This window comes from Eublepharis macularius, chromosome 12 (genome assembly GCF_028583425.1).
Source record: "Eublepharis macularius isolate TG4126 chromosome 12, MPM_Emac_v1.0, whole genome shotgun sequence".
Classification (NCBI taxonomy): domain Eukaryota; kingdom Metazoa; phylum Chordata; class Lepidosauria; order Squamata; family Eublepharidae; genus Eublepharis; species Eublepharis macularius.
In genome coordinates this window covers 23,739,941-23,760,289 of record NC_072801.1, presented here as the reverse complement: position 1 = coordinate 23,760,289, position 20,349 = coordinate 23,739,941, and the positions used below count along the sequence as shown (strand labels likewise).

The 20,349-nt window shown below is 45.3% G+C and overlaps 1 protein-coding gene across 1 annotated transcript; it reads left to right on the top strand.

Annotated features, from left to right (window-relative positions):
* Positions 1 to 219: 219 nt before the first annotated feature.
* Positions 220 to 18,957, top strand: NATD1 (N-acetyltransferase domain containing 1). Its single transcript, XM_054995633.1, has 3 exons — positions 220 to 572; positions 9,771 to 9,889; positions 15,720 to 18,957. Exons 1-3 carry the CDS (start codon positions 476 to 478, stop codon positions 15,834 to 15,836), a joined length of 333 nt encoding a protein of 110 aa, XP_054851608.1. The 5' UTR covers positions 220 to 475; the 3' UTR covers positions 15,837 to 18,957.
* Positions 18,958 to 20,349: the final 1,392 nt, after the last annotated feature.

The following is a 20,349-nucleotide window of genomic DNA, read 5'->3' as shown; positions in this document are numbered from 1 at the left end:
TTCTAACATACAAAAGAGACGCCTCTTTGCGCGCCCCGTGGACCGGACCAGAAATGCATAAACGGGGAGTGGGCAGGCGGAGAGGGCCCGTGTCCCTTTAACAGTCGAATGGAATGTATCAAAACAAAAAAAAGAGGGCAGCCCATTGGCTGGCTGGCTGGCACGTGAGTTCACAGCTGATTTCCTAGCTCTTTTTTGTGTGCTCTGTGTGTGTGTGTATGTGTGTCAGTTTCTGCGGGGAGATTGTGATGTCTCCCCTTGGTCATCGCCTTGGACGCTTTCTCTGCTGAAGTTGCCCGGGCAGAGAGGCGAAGGCGAGTGTGCGGAGCGCCGCCAGCCCGCCCGGCCCCCGAGCGATCCGGCTTGCCCTGCCTCCGGCCAAGAGGCACCCCACGCGCACAAAAGGCGAGCCAAGCCCACGGACACGCCAAAAAAAAGGGGGAGAGGAAGAGGCAGAGGAGGAGCCACCTGGATCATGGCGCAAGCGGCCCCGCTCAACATCCTGGAGGCGAACTGCCCCATCCAGGTGGAGCACGACCGCAAGAGGAGGCAGTTCACCGTCCGGCTGAATGGTAAAGCGGAGCCAGAGCCAACCCCGGGGTGCAGAAGCGGAGCCGGGGGCAAGGGGGACGCTGCCTGCCTCGCACCTCTGTCGCTCTCGGGCTTGCCTTCCTACCGGATTCTGGCCTCTCTCTTCCTCTTCTCCCACCCCGCGCCAACCTTTTGTTTGCAAGTAAAGCGGGCTCTGGGAGCGGAGTGCCCCCTAGCTAAACCCACCCACTGGCATTCTTCTCTTGGAAAAGCTGACCTAGGGAAATCGCGGTCTTTCTCCCTTGCAGTTTGCTTTTTTTTTTTTTTTGGAGGGGGGTTGCTTTTCCTCTTTAACTGTTGTGATTCCCCCACCCGACCGTTCCTGCGGCAGGGTGAGTGGTTATGCAACAGATTATCTGTAGTGTCAACCCCTTAGCAACTGGATACAAGGAGAAAGGGGCGGGGGGGGGGCGAAGAGGGGCAACGAGATTTTATGCCTGCTTTCTCCCTCCCCCTTCTGTGTGCTTCTCCTTACTTCCCCCAGTAAGGGTTTTCCTGGTTGACACCAGTAAGGGTTACTCTCTCTACCCGACAGGCAAGCACCTGTCCTTGGCAGATCTATTTATAAACGAGGCTGGCATTGGACCCCCTCCCTCCTTTCAGCCCTACCCCCACACTCTGGTACAAACTCACTTAATTCAAATCTCCTTCTTTGTTCCTTTCTCAGAACTGTTGGTTTGAGTCATTCTGTAAAGAGCAGATGACTTTAAATCAGGGACTTCTGCCTTGCCTTGCTCTACCTAAGACAGGGCCCAGCAGGGCATGGGGCTTGAACCGCTGGTGTGCACGCTTGAATATTAAGTTCCTCGCCCAATAACTGAGTTCAGTCAGGGTAGCTTGGAAGTAAGGTTTGGCAGCTAAAAGCGGTGATCCTGTTTTCAGCAACAGCGCTGAATGCTGGAACGTATAAATGTGCTGTTCGTTGTAAAGAGGGCAAAGTACCCATGAGCATGTGAAGAGTGCCTCCTTTTGCGGCTGAGTAATTACAAGATATTCTTGCACCTTTGGGATTATCAGGGGAGCTTTCCCAGATAAACCAGATCTCTCTTGATCTTGAGAATTTAGCCGCTAAAGGAATACAATTATATTTGGTTTCTGTGTTGGAGTCAACAGATTTTTAATGTGCCCCCCCCCAAAAAAAACTATGGTAGAAGATATATTATAATCCCGAGGTGGAGCACGGGCCCGTTGCTGGGTTCTTGTAAGGAATGCTGTGACTTTCCTGCAAGTTTCTCTGTATGCTTTTCCCTCTTTCTTTTCTTTCTGCTTTGCAAATGTGTAATGCTGCATTGGGCTGTGGGGGCTCTATTGAAAAAAGTTAGACCCGTGCAAGGCACAAGGGTTTTCCCACTCCTGGACTGCTGGATTCCATTACCCATCCTGGGTGACTAGGTTTGGAAAACTTGAATGCTTCAGGAGGGCCCAGGCCCTCACTATGAAGATAATTTGTTTTATGATTGTACTGTGTGTTCAGTTGAAGCTGGCCTCTGCTCCAGTGGGTTTTTTTGCATGTGAGTTTAATATCTATGGCTCTGGGGGCCTAGCTCGATGGCTGATATCCTTGTGCCTCCTGCAGAGGAGAAAGGGTGGAAGGCAAGGCAGACTGTGCTAGCCCAGTTCTTAGTAGCAGACCCATAGAATCAAGTGGCCCCAAATGAGAGAAGGCAGGGCTGGAAGAGGACGAAGGTGCAGCACGTGCATCTTCCTGCAACTGCAGAAGAAATAGCCTGTGGAGAGGGAAGGACTTTGAACTGACTTTCTCTTCCTCTACTTCTGCCAAGCCAGCACAGACTGGACCCCAGCAAGGACTCACAGCAGCGGTAGCATTGCTGAGTGGGTTTGAGGAGCCCTCTAGAAGGTTGTGGGGGCCAGGAACTGGAGCAAGAATGTCAGCTCGAGGGCTTTGGGGCAGGATGGGCTGCTACAAAAGGATAGGGGGAAACAAATATGTGTTGGGAAAGTTGCTCATTACACTAGTTACCTGCTCGCATTTACTCCTGTTATTGCGGTACAGTGGTTAAAGTGTCAGACTAGGAACAGAGAAGCTTGCTGAGTGACCTTGGGCCAGTCGTGCCTTCTCTCGGCCTAGCCTACCTCACAAGGCGGTTGTTGTGAAGATAAAATGGAGGAAAGGTGAATGATGCTGTAAGCTATTTTACAATCCTGTTGAGGGAAAAGGCGGGGTAAAAATGAAGTAAAAGTCCTTGAGACCTTGGTGGCTCCTTGATGACGTTAAAGGGTCCTCAAGTTATCCTCTGATTTACAAGTTTGCCAGCCTCGAGGCAATTCTGACTTGCTACTGGGAAGCAAGCAAATGGCTCTTTAGAGCTAAAATATAATTTCTATTTTGGTAAAATTTTAAAAAGGTCTATCTTCTAGCCTTTCACAAATTGCAGGGTATATTAAAATGGATAAACAATTCAAAAATTGCATACCCTGAAGGAGACTTTGTTCATAAACTACTAAGAATAGTAAAGTACAGATTTTATTTTTCCCCTGCCCTGTTCTACCCCCTTTAAAACCACTAAGTATCACATACTGGTTTTTTGGGCTTAACAATGGGTGAAAATAAACAGCAAATGAATCTTGCAGGATGGCTGAAAACTACAGAGAAAACAGCCATGCCAGTCTCTTTAAATAGCGCAAGGTTAAAATAGTTTCATAGCGATGGATTCCCGCAGGAAATTGGCTGAGCAGTAAATCAGTTCAGTTTTTGTGTGTGTGTGTTTAAGATATACAAGCTAAAAGATATTGTAATAGGAAGCTTAATTCCTTTAGCTCAGAAAAGAAACAGTCAAAAGGGTGTGGGGGGTAGCAGTACATGTTTATTTAAGAAAATGAACAGATGCTGGACTCTTGAACATAAAACTAGACATACTAGGAAGATAATGCTGCTGGTTTTAGCAATGCCTTTCCATCGAGCAGTTAAGTAGACTGCGGAACTCAGTGCCACAAGAGAACCAATGGGACAGCTGGATTCTAAAAGACACTGAAATGACTTCGCATAATCGCTGTCTTGGGAGAAGAAGCAAAGAGCGCTGGTGATAGATGTTTTTCAATATAAAATCTTAATACCTACTATTCTTTAAAATTCTCCGAGTAAATAGTTACAGGGCATATTCAATTAGCCTGTATTTATCAGATTTGTCCCCTGTCCCCTTTTGGAGTGCTGTAAGCAATGATATCCAGTCCTAAGTAGAGTTACACCCTTCTAAATCAAATTTACATCCCTTGTTAAATAAAAAAAAAGTCCAGGCGCAGATAAACTTTCTTTGGCTCTAGGAGTCAGATTCATTTTCCAGCCTTCAGGTTTTGTATTTTAATGATCATATTTTCTAGTTATTGCTACCATAAAACCTAATCCTAATCTCTTCACAATTTCTCATAGCTTTATTAAAGCTATGACAGTTGTAATAAATAAATACGATGTAAACTTGGTAACAAAAAACCCAAACCTTTAACCCTAGCCTAAGTTCTCCCCAATTTCTGATAATTTCATTATTGCTTTAAAATGTTTTATTTAATTGAATATTAGAGCCAGTATAGAAAGTAACTGGTTAAGAAATGAATACATCTAAAACCACTGAATGATATAAAGTTAGCAAAGATCAAGCAAAAACATCACACAAAGGCGTTTGTGATAAACGCTCTGAAATGAAACACCATGTGTGTTTGTGATAAACACTCTGAAATGAAATTATAAATAATCTTTGTACTTCTCTTGAAGATTGCCCAGAGACATCATAATAAAATCATTGCTGAAGTGCCACAATGAAATTTCTAGGTGCCATGGTGTCCTGGTGCCTGGGATTTGTCAAGCTCTGAAAAAGTCCACTGACCTCAATGGACTTAAAAGGGTGTAACTCTGGTTAGCTGTTATCTTTGGAAAAACCCCTGGAACAGGGTCACATTGCACAATCATTTAGAACATTTACACCTGCCTCTCTGGAAACATGCTTGAGGTGGTTAACAAAGGCTGATTCCGCACACGTTGGATAATGCACTTTCAATGCACGTCATCAATCGTTTTAGGTGGATTTTTTGTTCCGCACACACAAAAATCCGTTCCAAATGATCTATAAAGAGGACTGGAAGTGCATTATCCAATGTGTGCGGAATCACTCAAAGTAAAACAATAAGGATACCACTGATACCTTGCTATATTGGGAAACTGGCAAAGGGTTCCATGAGCATTCCAGGGCTGTTCGTGCCTGCAAAACATGCATTTTCTAGTGCTGGACCTACCATTAATGGTCTGTGCACAAAGAGTCCTTAACAAAAATCAGTGGCAGAGGTGACAATATGTCGGAGGGGATAGATTCTAAGTTTGTTAATGTTCAAACCATAAAATGTTTGACAATTTAAACCATAGCTTTATTTAAATGAAATAAAAAATAGTAATAGGGTAAAACAAAATATTTTTTTAAAAATCAAGTATTTTTTGCTAAAATCCTCTGAAAAGGCATAAAATATCCTACACAGCATACGATGGCAACAGGTTGTTCCACAAGTAATTAAACAAGCAATAAGTGTTGTTTTTCTACATGGGGGTTGGTTTGTTTGGTTTGTTTGCCCACTACTGCTGCAGCTTCAGATACAGTACAATGAAGTCATCCACAGGGCAGGTTTTCCTGCCCAGTCCTTTGCTGTTGCTTTCTCCCCTCATACTACTACTGCAGGGCTTTTGTTTGTTTTAAACCTGTAATTGATACATAACATTATAACAATGTGTCTATCATGTTTTCTGAATTGCCAGCTTTCCTTTACTTAAAAAAAGTAAGTATCTAGTCCCTTTTATTTCGGACATATGCCTTTCCCCTTATATCTCCACAATGAAACAGGCTACTTTGTCTACTCATCTCCAGAATGAATGAGTGACTGGTCAGTTATATTGGGAATACATAAAAGTGTTCACTCATTGGGCACGCTGCTGGAACTTTTTAGGGCTAAATTTGCTTCCTGTCCCCAGTGACTGCTGAGATCCTAACTCCTGAGAACTGAGCCTGTGCCTTCAGCCATTCCCTTTGCCTGTATTTCTTGGTCATTTCCAGTGCAGGTTGAAATGCATGGGGAACTATCTTTTGAAATATATAGACTGGCACAATTTCTGTTTCTTTCCACATGTGCACAAATTGTTGGTGCATATCCAGTCTGTACCTTATCCTGGAACTGCAAATGACTTCCTGCTTTGGTTGGCAGTCTAATATTTGTCTCTGTGCCGATTCTCATGTGGCCCATTGTGGGTATTGTTTCCGCTTATCTTTGCGTGCCACTGATTGGCACAAGGAGTGTTACAATCTCTCTGTGTGGCTGCCTGACCCTTGCAAACCTTAAACTGAAACCCTCAGGCTGGAGGGTGTGTCTGTATGCTACAAAAATTCCCTCTCCCTAGGGAAGCTTGGGGATGGTAGTTCTGTGAAAGAGCAGGATAGGGAGCTGGCTAGGCTAGGCTATTGTTTGATTTCAGTGTCTAGGGATCTCTTCTTATTAAGGGCATGCCAACTTGATTCCCCTCCCCCCATTGAAGTGGTACCAGGCTGGTGCACGTCTACAACTTCATCTGCATGCACACCCTCAGCAGTGATGGAGGGGTGATATAGAAAATTACCAATGTGTGAGAGGGGATCTGTTCTTGTGAAGAAGGCATGGTGGAGACAAATGAGCACATTTTGCTCCATTGTAAATTCTATGTGGATATTCGAGCAAAGTTTATTTTTCCTCTACTAGGTAGGTTTTCAGGCTGTTCCAACTCAGAACTTACCAGGAAACTGCTTTTAGGTGTTAACCCATCGGTCACTGCTCCGTGTGCTAGATTTCTCACTGCAGCGTGTAAAATTCGTAAGGACATAGTATAACTGTTTTTTAACAAATATTATTTCCAAAGAATTTTATGTATAAACCATGTTTTATGCATTGTAATGTTATGAGTTTTATTCAGAGGAACAGTTTTGGATGTTCTGTGCTGGTCATAGACCGTATTAATAAACTATACTCTATAGTCCATCTGTAAGAAAGCTTAGTGGTTGCTTCTAAGCAGAATCTTGCTGGATCAGGCCCAGTTAACCTAGCATTTCACAGTGGCTAGTCCAAATGCCTTCAGAAAACCCACAAGCGGGATGTGAAGGCCATTGCAATTGGCAAGTCAGAGGTACATTGCCTCTGAACATGGATGTTCCATTTAGCCATCCTGGCTAGTAGCTGTTGTCCGACTTATCCTCCATGAATTTGTCTAATCCTCTTCTAAAGGCATCTTCTCGACTGTAGCTTTCGAAGGTCTCCATGCTTTAGGTTGGGGGGGGCATGTTTCTGAGACTGAGAATGTTCTCATGTTCACTACATTTTTTAGTTACACACAGGAGCTTTATTTAAAGTGACATACTCCAGTTGCTTTCTTTTTTGATTCTTCAATTGTAAGGTGAATCCTAAAAGTGAAAGACCACAGTGTAAAACGTGAGCCAAGATGCTTATCCAAACAAGTTCTTTAGTGCTCACTCCGTACCAGCTTAAAACTCTTTTTTTGTTTTTGTGGTCCCGTGTGGGTGCGTGCGCTCCCTTCTCCCTTTTGTAATGTGCCAGTTGCTTGAGATCATTACTCAGAGCAAAAACAGCCCTCTAAGCAGGATTTGTCCTAGATCAAATGAAAGCAGCCGCCGCTGCCTCTCGGAACAAAGTGTTCCTCTTAATTCTGCTCTCTCCTCTCTTCTGTGGCCCTTTGCTGGAATGATATTAACAGCATTTACCTAGCCATAAGGCCCAGTGAGTGTCTCCCGTTTGCATGTGGTGTAAAAGTTGTAGAGATGCAAAGGGCAGGAATTTCGTTTTTAAGTCAGTTTGGTTTGGCGTGCTGCAGCTGGTAAATACTGGGTGAAGACTGCAGTAGCACCCTGAACAGCCTGCTTAGTAACTTTTTTGCCCGTGGCATGAATTTCGCTTTGGAAAATGCTTTTCGTAGGCATCGTCCATCAACTTGTGGCTAGTACTTGCTAAGGTCCCTTTTAAACCCCCTTCTCCCATATGAGACCTCTTGAGTTACAACTTCACGGCTTCCCTGTCCCACCTTTTGACTTTTGGACACAACTTCTGGATCAACTAGGGTTGTCAACCTCCAGGTGTGGCCTGGAGATGGCCCAGCTAATATCTGGACTACAAAGGTAATTTCCTCTGGAGAAAATGGCAGCTTTGGAGGGTGGGATTTATGACTTTATCCCCTGATGAGGTCTCTCCCCTCCCCAAACCCTGCCTTCCCTAGGCTCGACCCCTCACATCTCCAGAAATGTCTCAACCTGGAGCTGGCAATCCTAAGATTAGCCCATGGATGCAAGTTAGTAAAAACCCAGGTCCACAGCTTGAAGATCTTATGAATCTCTTGCTGCTTTTGGGATGGCAGGGGCAGCGGTGGTGGTGGTGGTGGTGGGAGGAATCAGTGCGGTTTGGTTTCCTATCTGTGTCCCTTCCTGAGAAGCAGAGATGTGGCTGTGGTTACTCTGGCAGATTTTTTTTTGAATGGCTGCAAAGAAAAAGAGGGCTTACAAATTGCCTCCACATTAAGCATTCCATATCAAACATTCCAGTTTAATTCACAGTGTGTAAACAAAAGCTTTTAAAATGTGCATAAGGTTAAGGAAGATGTGTAAACTGTTTTTGAAATGCTGGCAGTTCTTTTTTCACTACAAAGGTTTTCCCAAGTGACTCTGGGATGAAGTAAGAGGCTGCCATGCTTCAAACTTTCAGCTCCCTGGGAAGGCTAAGCTGCTGCTGTCCATCCCCAGTTGGGGATTGTACCAGCCGCCTCCATGGGCAAGGTTGAATTGACAAGTTCTGTATCTGTGCCCTGGTGCCATTCAGCGCATGCATGAACTGGAGGCTTTTTATTCTGCCTGGGATCATTAATAGCTGTGTATTCATATATCAACAGACCTCCCTAGTGCCTTTTCTGTCCCCCCCCCCAGGTCAGAATCAATACAAGCCTTTCTTTTCACGTAGTCCTCAAATGTTTGCTTGCAACGCTTCCTGGGAATGCACTTGTGGCTTTGGAATTCTAGCCCATTTCCAGCCTTGTGCAAGCAAGAAACAAATCTTGCACAGAAGCATTGGGATAAGGCAGGGTGAGGGTGGGGGAATCAAGCTGTGAACACAAGTAGAATGGAAGGCACATCCAGCATTGTCTTCATACACGTGAAGTTGCATGCTCTGGAGTCACAGTCCATCAAGGTCAATCTTATCTCATGTGACGGGTGAAATCAATTGATCCTTTAAGCTGGAGATGCTGACGACTGGACCTTCTTCTGCACGCCAAGCAGATGCTCTTCCATTCAGCAAAAGCTTCTCTTGAACACATGAAGCTGCCTTTGACTGAGTCAGGGCACTGGGCTATCAGCATCAGTATTATCTACTCAAGTTGGCAGATTATCAGACAGAAGTCTTTCGCATCACTCACGGCCTGGTCCTTTGGACTGGAGATGCTGGGGATTGAACCTGGGACCTTCTACATGCCAGGCAGATGCTCTCCCACAGAGCCACAGCCCCCCTCATCCCCCATCCACTTGGTATTGAGAAGCAAAGTATTAGAGTTCTTTCTGCTAAGAACATGGCTGTTTCCTGCAGTACCAAACAACGACTTGCGTGTTTGGATAAACTATGACTCCAGATGCCACAGGCTGTATTTCACCATTGCTTCCAATGTGATGCATTTTTGATGGAATTGGTTTACCCATTCAGTTGCAAGACTTGGCCAATATTATATCTCACATGCTAAAGGATTCTAGCCAGTGGTGCAATCTTATGCAGTTTGAGCCTATTTATAGAGGCACCCAGAACCGGGGGTTTCAGTTGTTGATCTTGGCAAACAGAGAGGTGGAGAAATGAATGCATTATACAATACTGGTCTTGAGACCATGGAAAGGACAGGTCAGAAAATAGAATTAAAATCTCCGGTGGGGGGTGGGGTGGGGTGGGGTGGGACCCCCCCCAAACACAATTTCTTTAACCTTGGTACAAATTTCTAATACCCACCCACCTCAGTTCCTGCACCCATCTTGAATATACAGTATCACTAGGCATGTATTCAAGTGCACATACACAAATTGAATGGGTTTGCAGTCGAATTGTTCCTGTGTGCTCCCTGCTCTGTTGACCCTTTTGCATGCGAGACCCTTCACTGCTTCTCTGGTGTCCCGCAGGTTGCCACGACAAAGCTGTCCTGTTGTACGAATATGTGGGCAAAAGAATAGTGGACCTGCAGCATACAGAAGTCCCTGATGCCTACAGAGGAAGAGGAATAGCCAAACATCTGGCAAAGGTATGGATTTCCAGTAATAATAATATTTGATTTATATAGTGCCCTATAGGGCAATTTAATGTCCACTCAGAGCAGTTTACGAAGTATGTTATTATCCCCACAACAATCACCCTGTGAGGTGGGTGGGGCTAAGAGAGCTCTGAAAGAGCTGTGACTGACCCAAGGTCAAGCGGAGGAGTGGGGAATCAAACACGGTTCTCCAGATTAGAGTCCTGCTGCTCTTTTTTTAAAAATTATTTTTAAAATTATCTTAATCACTACATCAGACTGGCTCTCTGGTGGGGGGGGGGTGCGCGGGCAGATCACTTGCAGGCCTATTCAGTAGTGATAGTAATAGTTGTTGTTGATTTACCTTTTTATCATGCAAGGAGCTCAGGACGGCAAACATGGTTCTCTCTTCCTTCATTTTAACCTCACAAACCCTGTGAGGTAGATGAGTTACTGGCCCCAGTCACCCAGTGAGCTTGATGCCTGTGCTGAGATTTGAACCTAGGTATCCTTTCATTTACCGTTCAGACTGGTGATTCACTAGTGATTTTTTGGAATTTAGAAAACAAAGTTCTCCAGGCCAGATCTTGTGGACTATCAGGAAAATTACTGCAACGACCAAGGGCCGCTGAATATGACCCAACATCTTGCTAATGGAAACAGGGGTCTTTTTGTGATATCCCTGTTCTCATACCAAAGATCATGGCCCAAACATCCCCCCACCCCCCACACCTCTGGTAAACATTGCTGAAGACTCTGCTCATGTCTTCACGGGCTCCCGAATACGCTTTCTCCCTTGATTTAAAAACTAAGCTGATGATTGGTTTTAAGATGCCAGGGCTGGAAGAGGGGAATAGTTCTTTGAGTGTATGCTATCGCGGTACCAAAATGTATCTCCCCAAAGAGCAAGGTGTACGCTGCATGGTGCCCTAGCGTTCATGTGTGTGCATTGTGCCGCAGATGAGACGCATCCCATTCTCAGTTCAGAAATGTCATATGTGATGAAGCTGAGGGGGTCCGGCGGATGTTTACTTGTCTGTGCAGCTCCACCAGAAGTAAAGGGCCCAAACCAGAAGTGATGTCATCACAGCAAAACTTGTGGTGACATCACCATGCCTGGGGCAGGAAACTATATAAAGCACTCTCCTGTCTTTATGGGGGCCAGTCCACCCACCGTAGTGGGGCTGGCAAGTAATGCAGAGTCTGCCATTGGGGAGAAGGATCTCTTGACCTCTGCTTCACCAGTACAAGAGACGTGGTCAACGGGCTGGCACAGAGACCTTCCTTTCCCCAGATCATGGGAGTTTCCATGGAGAATTCACCACAAGGAGCTGATTCCTTAGCCCTGCCATGTGAGCTGACCGGGTAGGGATCATTGACCAAAAGTCCTTGGAGACTTTGAACACTCAATGGTAACGTTGGGCTCCCACAGCAATCATGAAGAGGAGCTACTGTTCCTAGTGGAAGGAGCTTTGGTACCCTGCAGGTTAATGCCAGAGTCTGGAGCTGTCTGAGGCATTGGGGTGGGGCAAGCTGATAAAATAGCGCGCATACGCTCTGATCTAGAGGCTGCATGCAATGCAAATGAGATGGGAGAAATGCTTAATACACCATCTGGCCTGACTGCTTTGAACCAGTTACAATGACAGACCTTAACGGGATCCTGGCATCTATGAAAGCCACTACTTGTGTGCTTGATCCTTGCCCTTCTTGGTTGTTAAAATCAAGTAAAGATCACATAAGTGAACCACTGAGATCTATTGTAAATCAATCACTAACTCAGGCCGCTCACACAGGCAGTTATCCATCCGTTAATTAAAAAACCATCCCTAGACAAAACTGATCTGGCCAATTATCATCCAGTCTCTAACCTGCCCTTTTTGGGCAAAGTGATTGAGAGGGCGGTAGTTGACTAACTTCATATCTTCTTGGAAAGCTCTAGCACTCTAGACCCTTTCCAATCTGGATTCAGACCAGGGCATGGGACAGAGACAACACTAGTAGCGTTAGTGGATGATCTCTGTCTGAATATGGACAAGGGCCATGCTTCCTTACTGCTTCTATTGGATCTGTCTGCAGCCTTTGATACAGTAGACCATGCCATCCTGTTGAGGCGTTTAGAAACAGAAGTGGGCATCAAAGGATGTGCCCTGGTTTAAATAGTTTCTCTTGGAGCAGGCTCAAAAGGTTGCCGTTGGAGAGCAGCTATCTCCAGAATGGAAACTATGTTGTGGAGTTCCGCAGGGCACAATCTTATCTCCCATGTGATTCAACCTCTACGCAAAACCTTTAGAATTCATTCGCAGCTACAGAGTGGGATGTCATCAATAGGCAGATGACACCCAACTCTATACCTCGCTATCCAGGTCCCCGCAGGATGCAGTAGAAATCCTAGATCGCTGCCTGACAGCTGTGGTGAAATGGCTGAAAAATAACAAATTAAAATTGAACCCTGACAATATTGAAGTGATGCTTGTTGGGCAGGCAGAGATCTTGAAAGACATTGTGCTCCCCACTTTCGATGGAGTTGAAGAATTACTGAAGCTAATGTTACGTCTTTGTAAAATCCTATGACATTGTTGTGGAAATGTCCTTAACATTGTATAGAAATGTCCTTGATACCATATGGAAATGTTCCCGATACTGATTGTACTAATCTCACGCTATGTAATCTGCCTTGAGTCTCTGTGAGAAAGGCGGACTATAAGTGGCATAAAATAAATAAAAATAAGTCCCTTATATATACTTTGTGGCCCCTTTCAAATAGGGACCTGGATCCAGTGCATTCATTGCATAATATTGTATCCATTGTACTGTTTCTTCTGAGGGTTTTTTTTTGTAATCCTGTTTGATTGCATTGCTCATTAAATTTTGTAATCCATCTGGTCTAGTCTCTGCAAGAAAGGCAGACTACAAATGAAGGAAATACATAAATATGGGCATGTTGAGGACCAAGCTGAGCCCTGAACAGTGATGTCATGAGCAACTGGCCCTAGTTTTTTAAGCAAGGCATTACAGGAAGTGGGGGTGGGGGACACAGAGATTGACCAGGAAACAAAATGTGGGGAGTGCCTCTGGTAAACGGGGTATTTGAAGCAGATGCAGTCACAGTGGCTGATTCCACACACGTTGGATAATGCACTTCCAATCCTCTTTATAGATCATTTGAAACGGATTTTTTTTCATGTGCGGAACGAAAAATCCACCTCAAACGATTGATAAAGTGCATTGAAAGTGCATTATCCAACGTGTGTGGAATCAGAGTGTTTCATTTGTTCAGTGAAAGATGAAGAAAGCCAGAGGCATAGCGTATAGGTTGGGCAGGGAAAGCCATGTGTCCGATTGAGACCCGCTCTAATCATTCTTGATGGATGCCTGTGTCTCTTCCCTATTTCGCCATTGCAGCAGTCTCTTCTGTGCATTCCACTGTCTTGGAATGTCTGCCTAGTGCTGACTCTGAGAAGCGGCTGGCAGAGCTATCCTGAGCAGAGTCGCACCCTTCTAAACCTGCTGGACTTGGAAAAGTGTAACTCTGGCATGGCAAGGAGCTTCAAGGCTAGTGCCTGGGTAGGCAACAGGGGAATGGAGCATAATTACATGGCATTAACATAGGGTTGCCAACCTCCAGGTGGAGACCTGAGATCTCCCAGAATTCCAACTGCTCTCCAGACTACAGAGATCAGTTCCCCTGGAGAAAAGTGCACCTTCTGAGGGTGGACTCTATTGTATTACGTGCTCCGCTCCCCTGGCTCTGTCCTCAAATCGCCAGGAACTTCCTAAACTGCAGCTGGCAACTCTTCATAGGTTACCAACTTTGAGTTGGGGAATTCCTGAAGGTTTGGGGTTAAAGCCTGGGGAGGGTGGGGTTTGAGGGAGGGAGGAGACCTCATAGGCTGTCCCTATTGAAGCGGACTTTGTCTCCAGGATAGTAAGGAGTCCACTAGCACCTTTAAGACTAACCAACCTTATTGTAGCATAAGCTTTTGAGAATCACAGCTCTCTTCATCATATGCAGGGAAGGTAAGAAGAAACTGGCCAGTTCTTGCCCTCCATACATCTGATGAAGAGAGCTATGGTTCTCGAAAGCTTATGCTACAATGAGGTTGGTTAATCTTAAAGGTGCTACTGGACTCTTTACTATTCTGCAACTACAGCCTAACATGGCTAACTCCCCTGGATCCTTGTCTCCAGGGAAACTGATCTCTGTAGTCCAAAGATCAGTTGTCATTATGAGAAATCTATGGGCCCCACCTGGAGGCTGGCAACTCTAGGCCTGCATCTGAATCTTCCTCTTATGTTTGTGCATTTGATTAAATAACGTATGGCAAAGCGCTGAAAATGGAGAAAGGAAGGGAAACCTGCCCTTTATGAATAAGTAGCATCTATTGGCCATGTTGTTCCAGGCACCTTCCTAGAAGGGCTTTCTTGTGCCCACTGAACTGAATGGCAGGGTGGGGAGCTCTCCTGCAATCGACAGCTTTTTCTCTCACGCTGTTTGTAATCCTGCTCTCTGCAACAGACAGAGTGGAGACGAGGGCAGTGTCTTTTGTCTGCCTGAGGCCATGATCAAGGGGCGCAGGCAGCCAGTGCCAGGAGGAACTTCTTCCACATGTGAAAGGAGACATGGCTTTGGCTAAGGCAAAAATGGGAAGAGGCAGCCGCTCATCATTCTTGGGGGTGCCACTGTCTGAATTTGCATCGCAGGCTCTTTCTCCCTGACCCTGTGCTCCAAGCAAAGCAGCTTTAAGCAATCTCCTGCCCTCATTCCCACGCATATGTTATTCCACCATTTCAGAGGGGAAACCGAGCATACCTGTGTGTTGTGTGTTAACCTTTTTTTTTTTTAAAGCCACGCAGTGCCACTTCCTTCAGGTCGATTGGCCTGTCGAGGACATTTTGAAACATGAATTTCAAAATGCATACATTCTCACACACTGGGAATATATCAGAAATTAGTTTTTGCTGCTCTCCCCACACCAATACTTACTTTATCTTAGAATTCCAAGTATACTGGCAACTTTTTTAAAAAGTTATTGATTATAGTTGCATTGCCTCTTCCCACCAAGCATATCTGTGTGACTTTCATAGGGATTCTCGTATCCAGATTCAGGCCTGTATGCTATTTTAAAATATTTATAGTCTACTTTTCTCCCAAAGCAGCTTACAACAGCTCACATTTTATCCTTGCAATAGCAACCTTATGAAGTCGGCTAGGCTGAGAAGGTGCAACTCGCCCAAGGTCACCCAGAGTGGAAATCTGAGTGGGAATTTGAACCGGGATCTCCCGCATCTTAAAGCTAAATGACAAGAGATGAATTACATGAGGATGCTCACGTGAAGGGAGTCACAATGTTACCTGGGAAAGTGAGTTTTAAAAGAGATTGGAAGGCTTTGTCAATTTCCCGTTTCTATAGAGCCAGCAAAGATCTCACAGGGTTTGTTTATTTCCTCTTCCCTCCTAGATGGGGAGGTAAAACTGACAAAGCCTTCCTGAAGCAAAGAGGAAATTAGCAAACCCTGTAGGGAGTGATCTTTGCTGGCTCTGTAGAGAGGAGAAATTGACAAAGCCTTCCGATCTCTTTTAAAACTCAGCTTCCCGGCTAACATTGCGACTCCCTTCACGTGCTGCTCCTCGTGTAGTTCGTCTCTTGTATCTTAGCTCTTAGTCTGACACTCTAACCACTACATCATGCTCTTTAGCCAGTAATTTTGGAAGTTTGGGGGCTGAAGCAGCTTTCTTCTGCACAGTAAAACAAAATGTTTAGCATCCGGATCTTGGTTGGGTTGAAACAGGCTAATACTGTGGGATGCTGATGGGGTAGTGTTTCCTTTGTGTTTTCAGGCAGCCTTGGATTTTGTGGTGGAAGAGGACTTGAAAGCTCACCTGACGTGTTGGTACATCCAGAAATATGTCAAGGAGAACCCACTGCCTCAATATCTGGAACGTTTGCAGTCTTAATGGAGGAACAGTTGCCGAGCCCGGATGGCTCAGACACTCGATAGGCCTGGCCCCTGACTGTCTGACAACAGCCTTCGCTCCTGCGCTGGCTTGGGGCCCACAACTGTGCGGCACTTGTTTGAAATTCTTATTTTTGTAAGGATATATGTGTGACCGATTGCTCGATGCTTCCATCCTCCTCCAGTTCTTCCAACACTTTGGGCTGACCCGGAATTTCATTGTTTACACTGGCCTTCTCCTCGAAAGAAACCATCTGGTGTGAAAATGAGGTCTTGGGTTGGCGTGTGGCAATAGCAGTGGCAGAAGAGCGCTCCTTCTGTGAAGCCCTTTATGGCAGGATTGTCCTCTTTTTGTTCTTCCTCACAAAAGAATGAAGCATTTAGGAATGCCATCTAAGAACCTGGTACCCAATGAACACAGCTGGAAGCATCTGGATACCAGACTCCTAGCGGACCGGAGATGGTCTTCTGGTATCTGGTCAGATTCTGAGCCACGTTTTATTGTAGTAAGGGTGAGATAATTCTACCCAGATGAAATAAACCTGGGTAGGACCTGGAGGGGCACAGAGAGGCCCAATACCATCAGCATTGTGTTTCAGAGGCTGTGTCATACAGAAGTGCCTCGACTTGCATATGTGGGACACTGTTCTTGTTATCTGCCTGAATCCGAGCAGCCACCCGACATAAGTGAAAGGGAGGGGTGATTTGTTGATCCAGTTGGGTTGGGATGGAAGACTTAAATGTGCTACTGCACGCCTGAGAAGGAAAACACGTGGTGCTGGGTGTATTTGTTTGGCGGGATCCCACTTTCTTTTCAGGTAGAGGATATGGCTTGTCGGGTGGAAGAAGCAATAACTGACCATAGAGTTGTGGGGAGGAAGGAAACAGTGAAGTGAAAGCAGCTCTGAGGGAAACAATTTGAGGGTACGCAGCAATAGGAAAGTTCTGGATAGCCGCTTCTTGGGACTGAAAGGAAAATAAGCTGAGGAAAAGGGGAGGGGGCAAACAGAACCCCAGGAACGACAAATTATAAGCTGCCCCCTCCCAAAGGGTAATTAAGACTTGTTGTGTGAACTCATTTGTTTCTTTTGATTCCTTCTCAAGCAACGCGGGAGGGCATTCTCACATGTTTTAACCCAGTCTTCACTCCTGAGAGTGGGATTGTTAGCAAGTCTCTCGTGAATACACGCAGTATTACTCTAGACCACCCTTTCAGCCCATAGCCTCCCCTCCTGTTTCCCTTAATGCTGTCCCCATAAGAGAGGCTGAGAAGCAGAAACACGGAGACTTGAGAGCAGGCCTTGTGGGTGGGTGTAAAGTGCTGTCGAGTCACAGCAGACTTATGGTAACCTCAGAGGGTTTCCGAAGCAAGAAATGAACAGAGGGGCCATGGCTTAGTGGTTGAGTCTCTGCTTGACATGCAGAAGATTCCAGGTTCAGTCCCTGGTATCTCCTCCTGAGACTCTGGAAAGCAGCTGCCAGTCCGAGTAGACAATACTGACCTTGATGTACACGTAGAGGTGGTTTGCCACTGGCTGCTTCTTGGTAGCATCCCTGGATTGCAATTGCAAACCTGGGCTGACCCTGCTTAGCTTCCAAGATCTGACGATACTGGGCTAGCCTGAGCCATCCAGGTCAGGGCACTGATTAGAGAGGTCCTTCCTGTCCTGAAAACCAAGCTTGGCTAAGGTTTCTCTGGTGATTGTAAGCTGGGAGGGGGGTGCTGTGTCTGCTCCACAGGTGTCAAACGGCTTCTTCCTCTCCCCGACCCAGCTGGGATCTAGTTTTCTTGTCCTGCAGTTGGAAGTTTGGATGGAACTGTGGGAACTAGATCCTCAGTCAAGACACCTGCATCGACGTGAAGTCTGGGCTTGAGTTGCACTCCTGTGATCAGCAATAAGGCCATGCCATCTCGTCAGAACCAGTTCTCGGCTGTTTCAAAGCTTGTGAGGGATGTTCCATCCTCCTGTCTACTCCTCCTGTCTCTCTGAGGGTGGAAAAAAAAACTGCAGTCTTCCCATGATACTTGTGTGTACTGTTGCCCCAGTCAGCAAGGAATGGAGGGCAAAATTGGTCATTGTGCAACTAAAAAAGTTGGAGGCCTTACGGTTTTGTGGCTGCCAGGTCCCCTTTCCATCTTGTTTAGTAAGGTGCTGTCCGTTCCTGGAATATATTCTGTGGGTGCCTTACAGAAGGAGTGACGACAAGATCTTCATCACGCTACTTTTATATACAAACCTGACCTGCGTGTTGGGTTGCCAGATACACAACTCTGCACCTCTTGCTCAAGGAACCCGCTAAAGTGTTACGGTATGTTTGATGCAGGGATGTTGCTCTGGTGTGAGGTGGTGGTCCTTCATTTACCTTCAGAGGAAATTTGGTGAGATCAAGGCAAGCCAACTGGGCCTTAAAAATCTCCTCTGCGTTTTTTGCTAGTGCTGCAGCTTCATTATGAGGTGCTACAACAGTCTCTGATCCTGCAGAGATTTTTTTTTATACTAACTTAACAATGCTCACAGAGTTTCTGCTGTACCCGTCTCCTCTTTGTTCTCTGTGATTCAGTTATATGGAAGAACAACGCTTCCCAGTCAAGGCTAGGGGCTGGTAACCTGTTGCTTACTACAGAAGGAATCCCTTGAGTCAGCAGTGATGGAAAGCACTCCCCTTTCTGTTTGTTTTTGTAAGTAGCTCATCTCTGAGAAGGGATGTTCTTTGCAGCTTGATAAGACCTGCACCGTTCTGACTGCTGCCGGGATTATTGATCATAGAGAGGCCCTCGGATGGATGGATGGATTTTAAGGCTCCATGCTTGCTTGTGCTAAAAAACCAGGTGGGCCAACACAGATAATTCCGCAGATTCCCTCAAATGTAAGATTTATACTTGGCTGTTCCCTCCGGTGGTGTTTCCCGCCCCCCTACTCAATGTGGAATTATTTTAATTTCTTTTCTCCCCTTTCTGATTCTCCTGTGGTTAAATAATGTGCCTTTCCTACTCAGGACTTATTTTTTAAAAAGCTGTTTGGTGGTTCTCTGTGTCTAACATGATCCTTTCCTGTGAACCATATTCTTAATTAAATCTGACCTTGTTGCATGGAATTCAATAAAAGGTGTGGCTAAATCTGCATAGACTCAACTACTTCCATTTTGGTGAGGGGAGAAAAATCCCTGTTGCTGAGGATTACATACAACTAGGGATAGTTTCAGGTGGGTAGAAGAGCAAGAAGAGCAAGATTGGAGCCCAGTAGCACCTCAAAGACCAATAAGATTTTCCGGGTGTATGCTTTTGAGAGTCAAAGGTCCCTTAATCAGATATGACAAAGGGACCTTTGACTCTCAAAAGCTTATACTTACAGGAATATATTTCAGAATATCCCAAGAGAAAAGCTGGTTAACTAGTCATTCCCCTTTCCACTTTGAAATATCTGAGTAGGGCAAGAGATGTGTGTCTTTATACATGGCAGAGTTCTATGGCTATTGAGTGGGACAACTGGAAAGAGCTACTGGACTTATGAAGGGAACTTCAGGCTTTTTACTGGCTGAAAAATGACATGTACAGGGCATGGAGCTTGTACAGGACATGAAGGTTGCTTTTAAAAGCAAAAGCTCATCTTGTATGGATATCAGACATGCTTCCGAATTTCTGGTAGTAGAAAAGTCATAGGTGTCAGAGTCAGCCTCAGTGACTTCAGACAGCCTTTATTTCAAAGCAAGGAAGTATAATTTCAGATTTCCAAAAAATAACTGAGGATTTGCCAGCATAGAGAGATGAGAGATGAGGATGTGGGCAAATCCAGCCAACATTCTGTTTGGGAAGAGTTACCTCTATGAAAAATTTGTCTCTATATTACGTAGTATCTGCAAGGAGATGGCAGCCACAACATTGTGCAGAAGAAGCCATCTTAACTTTGCATACAGTCAGGGCAAGCATCTTTAATCAGTGCACTGGCAGTTCCGAGGGAGAGAATCTTTATCTCGAACAAAACTACACATTAGATGGTAAAGTGTGCTGCAGAGTTTGTGACATAATTTCCTGTGTGTGTCACGTTATACAAGATGGAATAACAAAACTGTTTTTAGAATGGGTGCTTGTAAGGAATGTCCCCACCACTTTTATGTAAATCCTTACCTTTGGGCAGGGGTGGGGGTAACAGGTGTGCACAGATTCCTGGAAGCATCTCTCTGAACAAGTGCAGCAGCTTCCCAGGCTGAACTCAACGCTTGTTCAAGCAACAATCTTGCCTGCCTGGAGAATAAATTAAGGCACATCACATTGGGGTGTGTGTGTATCTTTCAGGCTTTGCTTTCTTGCCAGTAAAATGGGGGTATCTTTCATTTAGTTGTCAGGTTTGTTGGGACGGTGAACACAAAGAACACTCCTAAGTATGCCCAAATATTAAACACACTTTAAAAATGGTGAATGTATGTATGCAATGCTAAAGCTAGCTCTATTTATTTACTTACATCAAATTTTAGTCCAGTAGCACCTTCAAGACCAACAAGATTTTCAAGGTATA

Coding starts and splice junctions, on each gene's coding strand:
- NATD1 (XM_054995633.1), top strand. CDS start 476: ATGGCGCAAGCGGCCCCGCTCAACATCCTGGAGGCGAACTGCCCCATC. Junction 573..9,770: donor GTTCACCGTCCGGCTGAATG/GTAAAGCGGAGC, acceptor GGTGTCCCGCAG/GTTGCCACGACAAAGCTGTC. Junction 9,890..15,719: donor TAGCCAAACATCTGGCAAAG/GTATGGATTTCC, acceptor TTGTGTTTTCAG/GCAGCCTTGGATTTTGTGGT.